This window comes from Aegilops tauschii, chromosome 7 (genome assembly GCF_002575655.3).
Source record: "Aegilops tauschii subsp. strangulata cultivar AL8/78 chromosome 7, Aet v6.0, whole genome shotgun sequence".
Classification (NCBI taxonomy): Eukaryota; Viridiplantae; Streptophyta; class Magnoliopsida; order Poales; family Poaceae; genus Aegilops; species Aegilops tauschii.
In genome coordinates this window covers 57614653-57630446 of record NC_053041.3, presented here as the reverse complement: position 1 = coordinate 57630446, position 15794 = coordinate 57614653, and the positions used below count along the sequence as shown (strand labels likewise).

Below are 15794 nucleotides of genomic sequence, written 5' to 3'. Positions count from 1 at the left end.
TGGTGACAAGCATACCCTCATCAAAACCATACATCTTGCAAAATGCTTCCCAATTTTTACAACCAAAATGGGTTACGCTCTTAGCATTATACAGATTTACTTCACAATCCACATCATGATGGGTCCTTAGGTGAATTTTCTTCGTTTCAAAATTTTCATGGTCTTCAAAATCCATCCTCTCCAAGACATAGCGCCTTGCATGGCATGGGATAAGCTATACTCGAATTGTAAAAGATGAAACTTACACGTTGAAATAGTTGAAGTCATGCTTAATTACGAAAAAAACACTTGTCGCCGTTGCGTAGCGTTTCAACATCGAAGGTCTCCTCGAGCTTAATGCTGAAGCGTCGATCATCGTCCAGGTGAGGCCTATCGCACAAACCTCGATCGTCGTGGCACCAGCCGCACTCCCCCGGGAGACTTTCGTCGTCCGATGACGACATTTCCTGCGTTCATAATTCTAAGATTAAACTTGTACAATTAAATATATGTACTACAAAAACTAAATTAGATCATTATTATTCATCACAGGTTGACTATCGGTTTGTCGAGTCTTTTCTTGAAAACTCTCAGCTCACGTGGTGTATATATTCGACCGTTGGTGATGGTCGCTCCTCCATTTGTCCCCGAGTGCATTACACCAAAATGTCTAGCACACGGGTACGAAGGAGAAGCGACCCCCACGACAACAGTCGGGATTCTTCGTCCTCTCATATATATATGGTGGAACTCTCCCTCACTGATTCCTCTCTGACATTTGTGACCGTCGGTGATGGTAACTCCTCCTTTCGTTCCCGAGTGCATTACACCAAATTTTCTAGCACACGGGAACGAAGGAGAAGCTACCCCACGACAACAGTCGGGATTCTTCGTCTTCTCATATATGGTGGAGACTTGACAGACTTAAAGTCAACCCGAAATATCGTTTAATTTTATTTCTAAAAAAGGATTTGGCTGGTCTCACCTTGAGGTCGGAGGGGGTTGGTGACGGGGACGACGGCGGGGATGATGGAGGGGGGCTCCTAGATTTTTGCGACAACAAAAATCCTATAAGCTATCAACTAATCATATGCATACGCCTTGCATAGTGCTCTCCAATTTTAGCATTCAAAGTAGGAGTAGTTTTCCAATTTGAGCATTCAATAAGCAAAACCAAATCGTAAAATAAAGTAGTATTCAAATTAGCATGCATTCAATTATAAGCAAAACTACATCATCTCTTCCGTCCACACATCGTCGAATATTATCACTAATACACCTCGAATACTACCATACATATATATAACATCGCTAGTACAACTAGAACCATAGCGCCCAACGGGTATCGGCGCGGGCGCTGGACACCCAAAGGGAAGGAACCATCACAGGATCATAGCTCCAGTGAGATCCCTGAAGAACCTGCCAGGTATTGTCGAACCTGCCCTCCAACGCAACCATGTAGCGATGGACGTGCTCGTCCTCCTCGCTAACACGGTGACGTACCACCTCCGCGGTGTCCGGAAGCCTAGGCACCGTCACTGGCCCACGCGACCGCCACCAAACAAGGATCGGGTCAACGACGGGCTGGCTCCTCACCAACCTACGCCCCTCGGAAGGTAGCACCTCCCAATACCAGCCCGGCGGAGCCCAGTCCCGGACATGGCCCCTCTGATCAAGCTGGCCTCCTCCGCCGAGTCGACGACGAGGATGCGGGATAGGCATCGTCGACGTCGATGCGGGAATAATTGCTTGAACTAAAAAAATAAACTAGTTCTATTAATTTTCTTGCTAAAAATAAACTACTTCTATAGTAAAATAAAGTAGTTTTATTAAATTAACTAGTTCAACTACTAATTAAGCACTTACTATAAATAAAATAAAGTAGTACTTACTAAAAATAAACTACTTCTATATATAGTAAAATAAAGTAGTTTTATTAAATCAACTAGTTCAACTACTAAGCACTTACTATAAATAAAATAAAGTAGTACTTACTAAAAAGAAACTACTTCTATAGTAAAATAAAGTAGTTTTATTAAATCAACTAGTTCAACTACTAAGCACTTACTATAAATAAAATAAAGTAGTACTTACTAAAAATAAACTTGTTTAACTAGTTCTATTATTTATCGCCCCCCCCCCCCTCATGTCGAAGTTATCGGGGAGGGGGTATATCGACAACGACATACCCGATAAAAAAATAAGAAGAGGAAGAAGAAGAAAAAAAAGAGGAGAAGAAGGAAAAAAAAGGAGAAGAAGAAGGAATAGAGGAGAAGAAGAAAAAATAGATTTTAATCTATTTTTTTTCTCCTCCTCTATTCCTTCTCCTTCTCCTCTTTTTTTCTTCTTCTTCGTCCTCTTCTTATTTTTCTTCTTCTTCCTTCCTCCTCTTTTCTTCCTCTTTTCTTCTTTCCTTAATTTCTTTCCTCGACGACCCTAACCCTAAACAGTACAACTAACTACAATGACTTCGCTTGCATACATATGAACAAATATGATCGATCATCTATGAACAATATAAAAACATCATATGATATATGAACAAAAAATCACATCTATGAACAAAAAAAATCATCTAATCAAATATTTTTTACGGTGGCGGCGGCGGGGGGCAGGGCACGGGGCCGTGGCTCACTGGGGGCAGCGTCGACGATGGCGTCGGGGCAGGGGCGGCACGGACCGGGGCGGTGACGACGCGGGGTGGCGCGGACCGGGGCGGTGAGGACGCGGGACGGCGCGGCGACGGAGTCGGGGCGCGGCGACGGCGTTGGTGCAGGGGGCGACGGCGTCGAGGCAGGGGCGTGCGCGGCGACGGCGTCGGGGCAGGGCAGCACACGGCGACGGCGTCGGGGCAGTGGGAAGAAGAACTGAACCGGAAATTTCACAAGTGTGGCTTATATAGACAGACCTTTGGTCCCGGTTCGTGGCAGCAACCGGGACCAAAGCACCCCTTTAGTCCGGGTTGGAGCCACCAACGGGACCAAAGGTCGCTTTTCAGCAGCCCAAAGGGCGGGAAGCAGAGGCCTTTGGTCCCGGTTGGTGGCACAAACCGGGACTAAAGGGTGCGCATTGGTACCGGTTGTTGGCATGAACCGGTACCAATGTACGCCTTTAGTACCGGTTGGTGGCACCAACCGGGACTAAAGGCCTTGTGCTGCCCGCATCGCGACACGAAAGTTTAGTCCCACCTCGCTAGCTGAGGGACCTCGAGAGTGGTTTATAAGCCCCACTCCCGCTGGCCTCTCGAGCTCCTCTCAAATGCAGGCTTTCGGTCCTAAACACACTGTATCTGCCTGTGGGCCTATTGGGCCTTCTACGGGCCTGAATCCTGGCCCATGGGTGGGTTTCTAGTCGTATTGAGGCCGTGGTGGCCCAGTAGGTGGCGTTTTTTATTTTTCCCTGTTTATTTCTTTTCTTTTTCGCTTTATTTATTTTATTTTGTTTCTACTTACAACAAAATACTTATTTATTTTATTTTATTTTGTTTCTAATTACTTATTTATTTTATTTTATGATAATTCTTTTTGCTATTAAAGTTTCTAACAAAAAAAGTTCTTTATGAAAATTCTTTTTTGCTTTTAATGATTTTGAACAAAAAAACTTTGATAATTTTAGTTGCATCAATTTTATATAATTTTAGTTTCAGTAATACTAGAGGTTGCTTATAATGTTTTGAACAGAAAATACGTTGATAATTTTAGTTTCATAAATTTTATTTATGTTATTAAAGTTTATTTTATTTGTTTCTACTTATATATTTTATTAAAGTTTATTTTATTCCGTTTCTAATTACTTTTTTATGATATTTGTTATTTTCCATGCATTTACTGATTATTTTGAGCTATAAGACCCTGAAATTGAAAAGCACTACAAATAAACCCTGAAAAGGTTGAAAGTTGGCATGGTATTATAATTTCACCCACATAGCATGTGCAAGAATGTGGAGTGTGTTACGGCAAAATCTGAATGCACTTCATGTACAAAACGGACAATCTCTTTCGAAGTATCAGGGTTTCATACGGAAACTCGTCTGTTACAAAGGGATTTCATTTTTAGAACTTATTTGAACTCCATAGTTTTTCTGTGTTCAAAATGCACCATTCAAAGCCACATCATCAATTTCCAACCCTTTCGGACTTCATTTGTTATTTTCCATGCATTTACTGATTATTTTGAGCTATAAGACCATGAAATTGAAAAGCACTACAAATGAACTACGAAAAGCACTATAAGACCATCATAATAGTTGTGGAGAGAAAGTCTTCACTTTTTTTCGCTTGTGTGCTTTGCTTATTGCGCCATAACCATGGATAATCTTCATCGTTTATCAGGATGCTTGGGTCAGCCTTGACTTTGAAGGGAGGAATTTCATGAAACTTTTCATAATCTTCAGACATGTCTGTCTTGCCCTCCACTCCCACAATGTCCCTTTTTCCTGAAAGAACTATGTGGCGCTTTGGCTCATCGTATGATGTATTTGCTTTCTTATCTTATCTTTTCTTTTTCTCGGTTTGGTAGACATGTCCTTCACATAGATAACCTGTGCCACATCATTGGCTAGGACGAACGGTTCGTCAGTGTACCCAAGATTGTTCAGATCCACTGTTGTCATTCCCTACTGTGGGTCTACCTGTACCCCGCCTCCTGACAGATTGACCCATTTGCACTTAAACAAAGGGACCTTAAAATCATGTCCGTAGTCAAGTTCCCATATGTCCATTATGTAACCATAATATGTGTCCTTTTCCCTCTCGGTTGCTGCATCAAAGCGGACACCGCTGTTTTGGTTGGGGCTCTTTTGATCTTGGGCGATCATGTAAAATGTATTCCCATTTATCTCATATCCTTTGTAAGTCAATACAGTCGAAGATGGTCCCCTGGACAACGAGTACAACTTATCACAAACAGTGGTGTCACCTCTGAGACGTGTTTCCAACCAACTGCTGAAAGTCCTGATGTGTTCACATGTAATCCAGTCATCACACTGCTCCGGGTGTTTGGAGCGCAGACTGTTCTCGTGTTCATCGACATACGGGGTCACCAAGGTAGAGTTCTGTAGAACTGTGTAGTGTGCTTGAGACCAAGAATGCCCGTCCCTGCATATTATTGAGTCTGCTCCTAGCGTGCCTTTTCCAGTCAGTCTCCCATCATACCGCGATTTAGGGAGACCTATCTTCTGAAGGCCAGGAATGAAGTCAACACAAAACCCAATGACATCCTCCGTTTGATGGCCCATGGAGATGCTTCCTTCTGTCCAAGCACAGTTACGGACATATTTCTTTAGGACTCCCATGAACCTCTCAAAGGGGAACATATTGTGTAGAAATACGGGGCCTAGAATGACAATCTCGTCGACTAGATGAACTAGGACGTGCATCATGATATTGAAGAAGGATAGTGGGAACACCAGCTCGAAACTTACAAGACATTGCGCCACATCACTCCTTAGCCTTGCTTTGATTTCTGGATCGATCACCTTCTGGGAGATTGCATTGAGGAATGCACATAGCTTCACCATGGCTAATCGGACGTTTTCCGGTAGAAGCCCCCTCAATGCAACCGGAAGCAGTTGCGTCATAATCACGTGGCAGTCACGAGACTTTATGTTCTGGAACTTTTTCTCTGGAATATTTATTATTCCCTTTATATTTGACCAGAAGCCAGTCGGGACCTTCATACTGAGCAGGCATTCAAAAAAGATTTCCTTCTCTTCTTTGGTAAGAGCGTAGCTGGCAGGACCTTCGTACTGCTTTGGAGGCATGCCATCTTTTTCGTGCAAACGTTGCAGGTCCTCCCGTGCCTCAGGTGTATCTTTTGTCTTCCCATACACGCCCAAGAAGCCTAGCAGGTTCACGCAAAGGTTCTTCGTCACGTGCATCACGTCGATTGAAGAGCGTACCTCTAGCTCTTTCTAGTAAGTTAGGTACCAAAATATAGATTTCTTCTTCCACATGGGTGCGCGTCCCTCAGCGTCATTCGGAACAGCTAGTCCGCCGGGACCCTTTCAAAATATTACGTGTAAATTAGAGACCATAGCTAGTACGTGATCACCGGTATGCATGGCGGGCTTCTTCCGGTGATCTGCCTCGCCTTTGAAATGCTTGCCTTTCTTTCGACATTGATGGTTGGTCGGGAGAAATCAACGATGGCCCAGGTACACATTCTTCCTGCATCTGTCCAGGTAAATACTTTCGGTGTCAGCTAAACAATGCGTGCATGCGTGGTATCCCTTGTTTGTCTGTCCTGAAAGTTTACTGAGAGCGGGCCAATCATTGATGGTCACGAACAGCAACGCCTTTAGGTCAAATTCTTCCCCATGTGCTCATCCCACGCACGTACACCTGTTCCATTCCACAGCTGTAAGAGTTCTTCAACTAATGGCCTTAGGTACACATCAATGTCATTGCCGGGTTGCTTAGGGCCTTGGATGAGAGTTGGCATCATTATGAACTTCCACTTCATGCACATCCAAGGAGGAAGGTTATCATACATAGAGTCACGGGCCAGGTGCTGTGATTGCTGCTCTGCTTCCCGAAAGGATTAATGCCATCCGCGCTTAAAGCAAACCATACGTTTCTTGGGTCACTTGAAAACTCAGGCCATAACTTTCTTTCGATTTTCTCCACTGCGACCCGTCCGCGGGTGCTCTCAACTTCCCGTCTTTCTTACGGTCCTCACTGTGCCATCGCATCAACTTGGAATGCTCTTTGTTTCTGAATAGTCGTTTTAGCCGTGGTATTATAGGAGCATACCACATCACCTTCGCAGGAACCCTCTTCCTGCGGGGCTCGCCCTCAACATCACCAGGGTCATCTCGTCTGATCTTATACCGCAATGCACCGCATACCGAGCATGCGTTCAAATCCTTGTACGCACGGCAGTAGAGGATGCAGTCATTAGGGCATGCATGTATCTTCTCCACCTCCAATCATAGAGGGCATACGACCTTCTTTGCTGCGTACGTACTGTCAGGCAATTCGTTATCCTTTGGAAGCTTCTTCTTCAATATTTTCAGTAGCTTCTCAAATCCTTTGTCAGGCACAGCATTCTCTGCCTTCCACTGCAGCAATTCCAGTACGGTACCGAGCTTTGTGTTGCCATCTTCGCAATTGGGGTACAACCCTTTTCTGTGATCCTCTAACATGCGATCGAACTTCAGCTTCTCCTTTTCACTTTCGCACTTTTCCCTTGCATCAACAATGACTCGGCGGAGATCATCATCGGGCACATTGTCTGGTTCCTCTGGATCTTTAGCTTCCTCTTGATCTTCAGCTTCCCCCGTTGCAGCATCACCGTATTCAGGGGGCACATAGTTGTCATCGTCCTCTTCTTCTTCGTTGTCTTCCATCATAACCCCTATTTTCTCCGTGCTTCGTCCAAACATTATAGTGTGGCATGAAACCCTTATAAAGCAGGTGGGTGTGAAGGATTTTCTTGTCAGAGTAAGACCTCTTATTCCCACAATTAGGGCATGGACAACACATAAAACCATTCTGCTTGTTTGCCTCAGCCACTTCGAGAAAATTATGCACGCACTTAATGTACTCAGAGGTGTGTCTGTCACCGTACATCCATTGCCGGTTCATCTGCGTGCTTTATATATAATTATGTGTGTCAAAAGTAGGAAAATTAGACAAGTATCTATCTAAAGTAAGATTTTTCTCTTTCAGAAAGAAGATAAGAACAAGAGGCTCACCACGGTGGTGCCGGCGACGAGATCGGCGGGGGCGATCGACGGCGGTGAAGACGAGGACGTGGCGTGACGGACCGCTAAACCTAGACAAATCTCGAAAAAAATTGGAGCTCGGAGGTCGAGCTTCGAGAGAAGAAAGCTTAACTAGTGTGGCTCGGGCATTTCATCGAACACCTCACATGCATAAGAGGTGACCTAGAGCACCCAAATGCCCTTCCTCGCCGGCCAGAAAAAAATAGAGCACTGTGGAGTGCTCTGCTCGCCGGCGATGGGGTATATATAGGCAACTCATTTGTCCCGGTTCATGGCTGGAACCGGGACTAAAGGCCATCCTTCTGTCCCGGTTCCTGCCACAAACCGGGACCAATGGTTGTGGGCCAGGAGCGAGGCGCATTGGTCCCGGTTCGTGCCAAGAGCCGGGACAAATGGGCCCACACGAACCGGGACCAATGCCCACGAGGCCCTGGCCGGCCCCCTGGGCTCATGAACCGGGACAAATGCCTCCATTGGTCCCGGTTCGTGGCAAAACCGGGACTAATGGGCTGGCCAGGCCCGAACGAAAGCCCCTTTTTCTACTAGTGGAGCTTCGAGAGGAGAAAGTTAAACTAGTGTGGCTCGGGCATTTCATCGAACACCTCATGTGCATAGGAGGTGAGCTAGAGCACCCAAATGCCCTCCCCTCGCCGGCCAGAAAAAATAGAGCACTGTGGAGTGCTCTGCTGCGGCGATGAGGTATATATAGGCAGCTAATTTGTCCCTGTTCGTGGCTGGAACCGGGAGTAAAGCTCCACCTTCTGTCCCGGTTCTAGCCACGAACCGGGACCAATGTATGTGGGCCAGGAGCGAGGCCCATTGGTCCCGGTTCGTGCCAGGAATTGGGATGAATGGGTCCAGACGAACCGGGACCAATGTCCACGAGGCCCCGGCAGGCCCCCTGGGCTCACGAACCGGGACGTATGCCCCATGGGTCCCGGTTCGTGACTGAACCGGGACTAATGGGCTGGCCAGGCCCGAACCAAAGCCCTGTTTTCTACTAGTGGTCATGAGCTGGCTGCCTATGGTCGTAGCACTCCGTGCACAACAGTCTGGCTTACTGCCGGGATGGACTTTGTTGTACACCTAGCTCTCATTGAGAAGCCTCCTTGAGTAATGATAATTTTCTCTCCCCCCCAAAAAAAAACTAGTTTTAAAGGTCTCGTCACGGCGGATTTAATGGTGAAAATGAATCTTAAACCGGACCGGCGGTTTGCGCTACAAATGTTTTAAATTTTCAAATGGGGAGAATCTTGCATGGAAGAGGTCTTTCGGGACGCGCGCGGGGTTTCAGCCGGAGTGCGCCACCGGGAGGGGAGGAGCAAACGTCGGCGGGGAGGAGCGGGCGGCCAGGGGAGATGGCCGGAGGAAAAGCGACGGGGGTGCGGGCAGATGTGAGCGGTACGACAACGGTGGGGAGGAGGAGTCGGCAGCGGTTCGGTATGTATAAGAAATATTTTAGGTCAAATAAGTCGCGGATTGTACCTATATATAAGAACTCTTCGACGACTGCCTTGGGGTCGGGAACTCGGCAAAACCGTCTACATGGTGCAAAGAAAAAGAATGAATGTATGACGAAAACTATGCCGACTTCCATAATGCGGGAGCTCGAAAAACTCAGTCTGCCGCAACGGAGTACACACCAACTACCCTTGTCGCCACGTGGTATAAACTCGGCATAGTCTGTATAAAAAAAACTCGGCGTAGTCTGTACAAGCCGAGTGTATTTTGTTTGCCAAGTTCCCTTTACCTGGCTCTCAAGTCTCGACAACGGCATGCATCTGCCGAGTCGGGCATGTTGCCGAGAAACATACTCGCTTACGTATTTTTTTGTCGAGCTTTCGTGATTTGACTCTCGGCAACGACCAATTTTCTAGTAGTGGGCGTTGAGATGTCATGGTCGAAGATGCAAAATCTTTGTTCAAAACATGTTACAGCAAAAGTGTAACTTTATTTTCCCAAATGAAAGAACATTGGCTTGCAGCGCATTTACATATGTAGACGAACAATTCAGTTGACGAGAATTGAACCAAGGAATAACAAAAAAAAAAAGACAACAATGATGGATGCTAAAACAACCAAACTGGAGATGGAGTGATCCTTCACCATGCATGCACGTCGTACTTAGTTGATTGCGCGGCAGTTCTTCCTGATCTGTCCCTGGTCGCCGGTCTTGACCTCGATGCCGGCCATCTTCACCATGGCCTTCTCGAACCTGTCCTCCCACTACCCGGGGATGTTGGCGTTGTCCATCACCATCCTCGCCGTCTCCTCCGACGTCAGGAGCGCCGCGTCGGAGGTGAAGAGCACCGTGCGAGACAGCACGTTGTTGTAGTACTGCCTGTCCAGGTCGTTCGGGGTCACCACGTCCTGCATCACCGTCGGGTCGTTGCCACCCGGGGCGGCGTCCGCGGGGCACTGGCCACGCAGGAACGCGGCGAGGCTGCCGTCGATGTCGGAGGTGACGTTGAGGCGGTCGGGCACGAAGGCGGAGCAGTGGGAGCGCCCGATGGTGTGCGCGCCGGAGAGGATGACCAGGTCCTCCACATCGAGGCCCTTGACAACGAAGCTGTCGACGAGGTCGCTGAGGTTGGACGTGGGTGGGACGAGGAACTTGACCGGCTCGGAGGCGTTGGAGAAGGTGCCGTCGCGGCGGCCGGACGGCACCTCAAAGTCCACCTTGCCCCCGCTGAGGATGCAAGACGCGTCACGGGCTGAGAAAGCGATGATGTCGGCGCAGGAGACGATGCCCGGGCAGGCCGCCTCGAGGGCGTCCTTGATGGCGTCGATCAGCTCGAAGCCGCGCAGGGAGGGATTGTTGGGCGCGCTGAGCTTCTCCGGCGTCGGGCTGAACTGGGTCGGGTCTAGGAGGACCGAAGCGTCACAACCCTAGGTGACCACCGACGATTTGACAAAGTCAATCAACTATAAACATTGTAATTGCTAAGGAAATCGTTAACTGGTAGTTGTTCGGTTGGCTCGTGAGTATGGGATTAGTAGGATAATCAGCAAGTTAATCGGTCATTTAATCAATTAATCGGCCGATTTATCAGTTTATCGGCCACTCAGTGACTCTACGAGTAGAGATTAATCAACAAGTTAACTTAATCGGACGAATTCTTGAAGAAGCTAGGCAATTTATTTCTTACAGGGAGTAGTACGTACCTCGACGAAGCAGTCGTGGAAGAGCATGCGGATCATGGCGGCGCCATTGCCAGGGTTCTGGGAGATGGCGTCCATCATGACGCCCTTGACGACGGCCTCCGCCTGGGGGCACCTGTCGTGGTAGAACCCGATCTGCAGAGGGCTGGCCTGGCACCCCACAGCTAGGAGCAGCAGCAAGGCAGAAACCACCAGAACTTGCAGCTTCTGAGCACCAGCCGCCATTGTTTGAAGCTAGCTCGACTGCCTCACTAAGATTGGAAGATGAGAAGTGGGGGGTGATCGCTCGGTGGGTCGGGAATGCCTGCTAGCTGCTGTATATAGGTGGGCATTCGAAGCATATGTTGTCGATTAGCCTTGTGCTTCATGGGAACATTACTAGCTACGTACACCGGCCGGTAGTTGCCACCAATCGTCGACGTTCAGTTCGCAGTGGAATTAATCAGAGGGCGTCGGTAATGAACGATATAATACACAAATAGCGAGCATTAGTTTGCTAACCTTGAGACCTTGAGTTTTTAGAAGATGACAGCTCTCACTAACCCTGGTGGTTACATGGGGTTGACTTGACTGATGTATGAATCGGTCATGTATAAGCTATTTTGTACTACTAATATAGTAGCTAGACCAAGCAGCTGATTGATGTGGTCGCCGGTGGCAGACGGGGACGCATGTTTTCCTGGCTGTTGAGAGGCCGTGTTAGTTAAGAACGTTTCTTATAACTAACTTATATAAGGACGTTTCCATGTCAAAAAAAAAGAGAGTTAAGAACGTTTCTTTTTTACCCTTTGTCGTTGGTGCGCGCTTCGTGTCTCAACTCTCAAATCCGTTAGGGCTTCTACTTAGAGGGTCGTACGCTAACTCCTATTTGAAAGTCGTATGGCTCTTTATCCGAACCGCAAACGACACTTTTCAGATCAGTGACGGCCTCTCCGCTAATGAACAAATGCTTACACTCAATTTTAATTAGTGGTGTATCATTTTCAATCAACGTCACCGGTAATTTGCATCACCATGAATACGTTATTGGTGATGTGACTATATTTTCACGCTGTCACTAGTGCCGGCGTGGCATCTAACTAACACGTCACTGGTCTTTTTCGCAAACACGTGGGGTGCCTATTATTCATTAATAGGTAGAAAGAAATAGGTTGCTCAGCCCTATATAGATAGTAGGGGAGCTATAGCAGTAATTTATGTACTCCTTTGGCACCAACATTAGCCCAGAACGTTGCTTTGTCTTGGATCTTGGAGAATACACACACGGCTTAGGGTTGGTCGCCCTCAAGCAGAGTCACATCTTCCTAGGGTTTATTTATATGTATATGGCTCGACGTCATACAATTCACTCCACACGTCCAACACGAGTGCCGTCCAACCATTTGGTTATACTTGCGATCGTCTGATGCCGAAACCCAAACTGTTGTCTTTTCTCATTCTCTTGTGCTTCCTGTCATGTCTCTTTTGCTACCCCCCCCCCCCCCACCACCACCCCATTGTTTATGCCATGCTACCATCCAGATTAAACTATATGTTTGACCGTTGCATGCGGTTGGCTCCTTTTGGCATTTCCATGTGTTGCTCACTCACTGTGCCCAAGTAGTATTTAGGGCGCTCATGGCCCTCAACAGCGGCCCGAGGGAACGGCCGGTCGGCGATTGTCCTCACCTTTCTCTGGTCCACAACATACACAGATGCCATAATACAATAGTGTGTATGATTTATCCCTCGCCATTCAACTATGTATGTTGTTGACTACAAAAAAAAAATCAAACACTGCGATTGGATTTTTCGTTTCGTCCAGATCGGTTTTGAAGATTATAAGATAGAAAACCAAGTCGTTTGCACTATTTTGGTTGTAAGACTCGGTCACATTATTCCAAGGTCTATGTATCCTCTATTATAGAAAACCCAACCCAAAACAATTTAAAGTTATGCTTTCTGGAGTTTTCTTTCCCATTCGTTAAATTTGACGGTAAGATACTTTATGGTTATTTTAATGTTGATACTCGGTTTGACTTTGCATACTAGGTGGACACTATGTCACTAATTCATGGCTAGAGACTACAATTTGACTGGCGGCGCATATATCAGTATATGAAGCTTATGTAGTCATAATAGGACATGCTAAAAACTATGAAATTATATCTCTGTGCTCTTTGTTTGTGCATACTCATATATATTATTTCATGAGGAACCATTCATGATTATTAATAAAAAATTGTTTACTATTTAGTTTATATTTTATACTTAAATTTCCGCAGCAAAGCGCGGCGATTTGTCTAGTTGATTCATGAAATCGTGGGAGGGGTTCACATGTCAATCATGTCATGTTCAAAGCGTCCAAGATCTCTGTTCAAAACATGCATGTTGCATGCATCACTTTATTATCCCAAATACAAAGGACATTGGCTGACAGCGCAGTTACATGATGTACACGAACAATTCCGTTGTCGAGAATCGAACAAAGGAATAACAAAAGAAAGCACAACAATGTTTGCATAACGCGCAATGAAAGAATTGCCATGCATGAACGTAGACAAACATTCATGCACTTAGTAGTAGTTGATGGCCCGGCAGTTCTTCCTGATCTGTCCCTGGTCGCCGGTCTTCACCTCGATGCCGGCCATCTTCACCATGGCCTTCTCGAACCTGTCCTCCCACCATCCGGGGATGTTGGCATTGTCCACCACCATCCTCGCCGTCCCCTCTGACGTCAGGAGCGCCGCATCGGAGGTGAAGAGCACCGTGTGCGACAGCACGTTGTTGTAGTACTGCCTGTCCAGGTAGTTCGGGGTCACTACGTCCTGCATCACCGTGGGGTCGTTGCCGCCCGGGGTGGCGTCAGCAGGGCACTGGCCACGCAGGAATGCGGCGAGGCCACTGTCGATGTCGGAGGAGACGTTGAGGCGGTCGGGGACGAAGGCGGAGCAGTGGGAGCGCCCGATGGTGTGTGCGCCAGAGAGGATGACCAGGTCCTCCGCGTCGAGGCCCTTGACAACGAAGCTGTCCACGAGGTCGCTGAGGTTAGACGTGGGTGGGACGAGGAACTTGACCGGCTCGGAGGCGTTGGAGAAGGTGCCGTCGCGGCGGCCGGATGGCACCTCGAAATCCACCTTGCCCCCGCTCAGGATGCAGGACGCGTCGCGGGCCGAGAAAGCGATGATGTCAGCGCAGGAGACGACGCCCGGGCAGGCCGCCTCGAGGGCGTCCTTGATGGCATCGATCAGCTCGAAGCCGCGCAGGGAGGGATTGTTGGGCGCGCTGAGCTTCTCCGGCGTCGGGCTGAACAGGGTCGGGTCCAGGAGGACCGAAGCATCACAACCCTAGGTGACCACCGACGATTCGGCAAAATCAATCAACTATAAAAGTATGCATGTTTGCATTGTATTGTTGAGGCAATCATTAACTGGTAGCTGCTTGGTTGCCTGGTGAGTTGTGGATTAGTAGGCTAATTAATTGGCAAGTAAATCGGCCATTTAATCAATTAATTAACCGATTTACTAGTTTATCGGCTACTCGATGATCCTACGAGTAGGGACTAATCGGCAAGTTAACTAGTTAATCGGATAAATTCTTGAATTTCTTGCAGTGAGTAGTACGTACCTCGACAAAGCAGTCGTGGAAGAGCATGCGGATCATGGCGGCACCATTGCCAGGGTTTTGGGAGATGGCCTCCATCATGACGCCCTTGACGATTGCCTCCGCTTGGGGGCACCTGTCATGGTAGAACCCGATCTGCAGAGGGCTGGCCTGGCACCCCACGGCGAGGAGCAGCAAAGCACACGCCACCAGAAGGTACAGCTTCTCAGCACCAGCAGCAGCCATTGTTTCAAGCTAGCTTGAGTTCTTGACTAAGACAAAAGAGAGAGAAGAGGGAGGTGATCGATCAGTGCCCGGAGAATGCCTGCTGCTATAGTTCCAGCAGGAAGCTGCTTATATAGGCGAGCATTCGAAGACCTAGCCAGCCTTATTGGCAATGATTTTTTCCGATCTTTCTTGCTTCGTTGGAACGTTATTCCACCGGCCGGTAGTTGCCACCGCTCGTCGTTCAATTGGCTCACCCAGCTCCTGACAACCCAGTGGCACCCAAAACAATCTCACAGGGCGTCGGTGATGATATGATACACAAATAAGGAGTAACAAACAGTAGTTCACTGACCCTGATTTCTTCAGAAAATGAGCTCACTAACCCTGATGGTTACATTCGGCCTGTTGACTTGGCTGATGTACATATGTATGAACCGGTCATGTGTAAGCTAGACCTAGACTGGAGCTAGCCAGTATTTTGTAGTTATAGTACCTAGATCAGGCAGCTGATTGACGGGGACGCATGTTTTTCCGGCCGTTGAGAAGTCAATCAAGTTAATTAAGAACGTTTCGTTTGTCCGTGTGTGTGCTTCGTGTTTTCAAATCCGTAGTGCCAGAAATTTCCTGGGAGCATTAACTAATAATTCCTTGGTAGCAACAGCCTAACAGGTAGATGATCGATGTAACGGGTGTGATCTGCTGGAAATCATTTTTTGTTATGATTTGTGGAAGATTGAAAACATGAAAATCAAGCTCAGCGATCAACGCCAATTTATGCAGTATGTAGTTTGTAGTTTGTTTTCTTCTCGCTTTTTTTTGCGACCGATTTTGTGTGTGTTTGTTTCTGTGCCTTTTTTGGGCTGGGTTTTGTGTGGTTTTGGTCTTCTCATTTTCTTAATTTTAATTTTCATCAACTTTTTCTCTTTTCAAATTCGTGAACCTTTTCAAATTCTGGAACTTCTAGCTTGTTAACTTTTTTCAAAACTTTCTTTTTTTTTTGAATTGCACAAATTTGTCTTTTGAATTTTACAAACCTTTTTTCCAATTCTTAAACATTTTTAAAGCTTCGTGAACTTTTTGTGTACTTTTTTATGGACTTTTCTCAAATTCACTATTG

General features: G+C 47.0%; 2 protein-coding genes across 2 annotated transcripts; both read right to left on the bottom strand.

The window, feature by feature from the left end:
* Positions 1-9255: 9255 nt before the first annotated feature.
* On the bottom strand, positions 9256-11905 carry LOC123494755 (peroxidase 2-like). The gene is made up of 2 exons (XM_045231049.2): positions 10871-11905; positions 9256-10594 (listed from the first exon to the last, which is right to left on the bottom strand). Exons 1-2 carry the CDS (start codon positions 11090-11092, stop codon positions 9932-9934), a joined length of 885 nt encoding a protein of 294 aa, XP_045086984.1. The 5' UTR covers positions 11093-11905; the 3' UTR covers positions 9256-9931.
* Positions 11906-13218: 1313 nt separating this feature from the next.
* LOC109756143 (peroxidase 2) lies at positions 13219-14763 on the bottom strand. The gene is made up of 2 exons (XM_020315013.4): positions 14474-14763; positions 13219-14193 (listed from the first exon to the last, which is right to left on the bottom strand). Exons 1-2 carry the CDS (start codon positions 14693-14695, stop codon positions 13423-13425), a joined length of 993 nt encoding a protein of 330 aa, XP_020170602.3. The 5' UTR covers positions 14696-14763; the 3' UTR covers positions 13219-13422.
* Between the last annotated feature and the right edge of the window lie 1031 nt (positions 14764-15794).

Excerpts from the sequence above, each read along its gene's own strand:
- LOC123494755 (XM_045231049.2), bottom strand. The coding sequence starts at position 11,092 with ATGGCGGCTGGTGCTCAGAAGCTGCAAGTTCTGGTGGTTTCTGCCTTG. Across the intron at positions 10,595-10,870 it reads TCCACGACTGCTTCGTCGAG|GGTTGTGACGCTTCGGTCCT; the intron begins GTACGTACTACT and ends GTGGTCACCTAG.
- LOC109756143 (XM_020315013.4), bottom strand. The coding sequence starts at position 14,695 with ATGGCTGCTGCTGGTGCTGAGAAGCTGTACCTTCTGGTGGCGTGTGCT. Across the intron at positions 14,194-14,473 it reads TCCACGACTGCTTTGTCGAG|GGTTGTGATGCTTCGGTCCT; the intron begins GTACGTACTACT and ends GTGGTCACCTAG.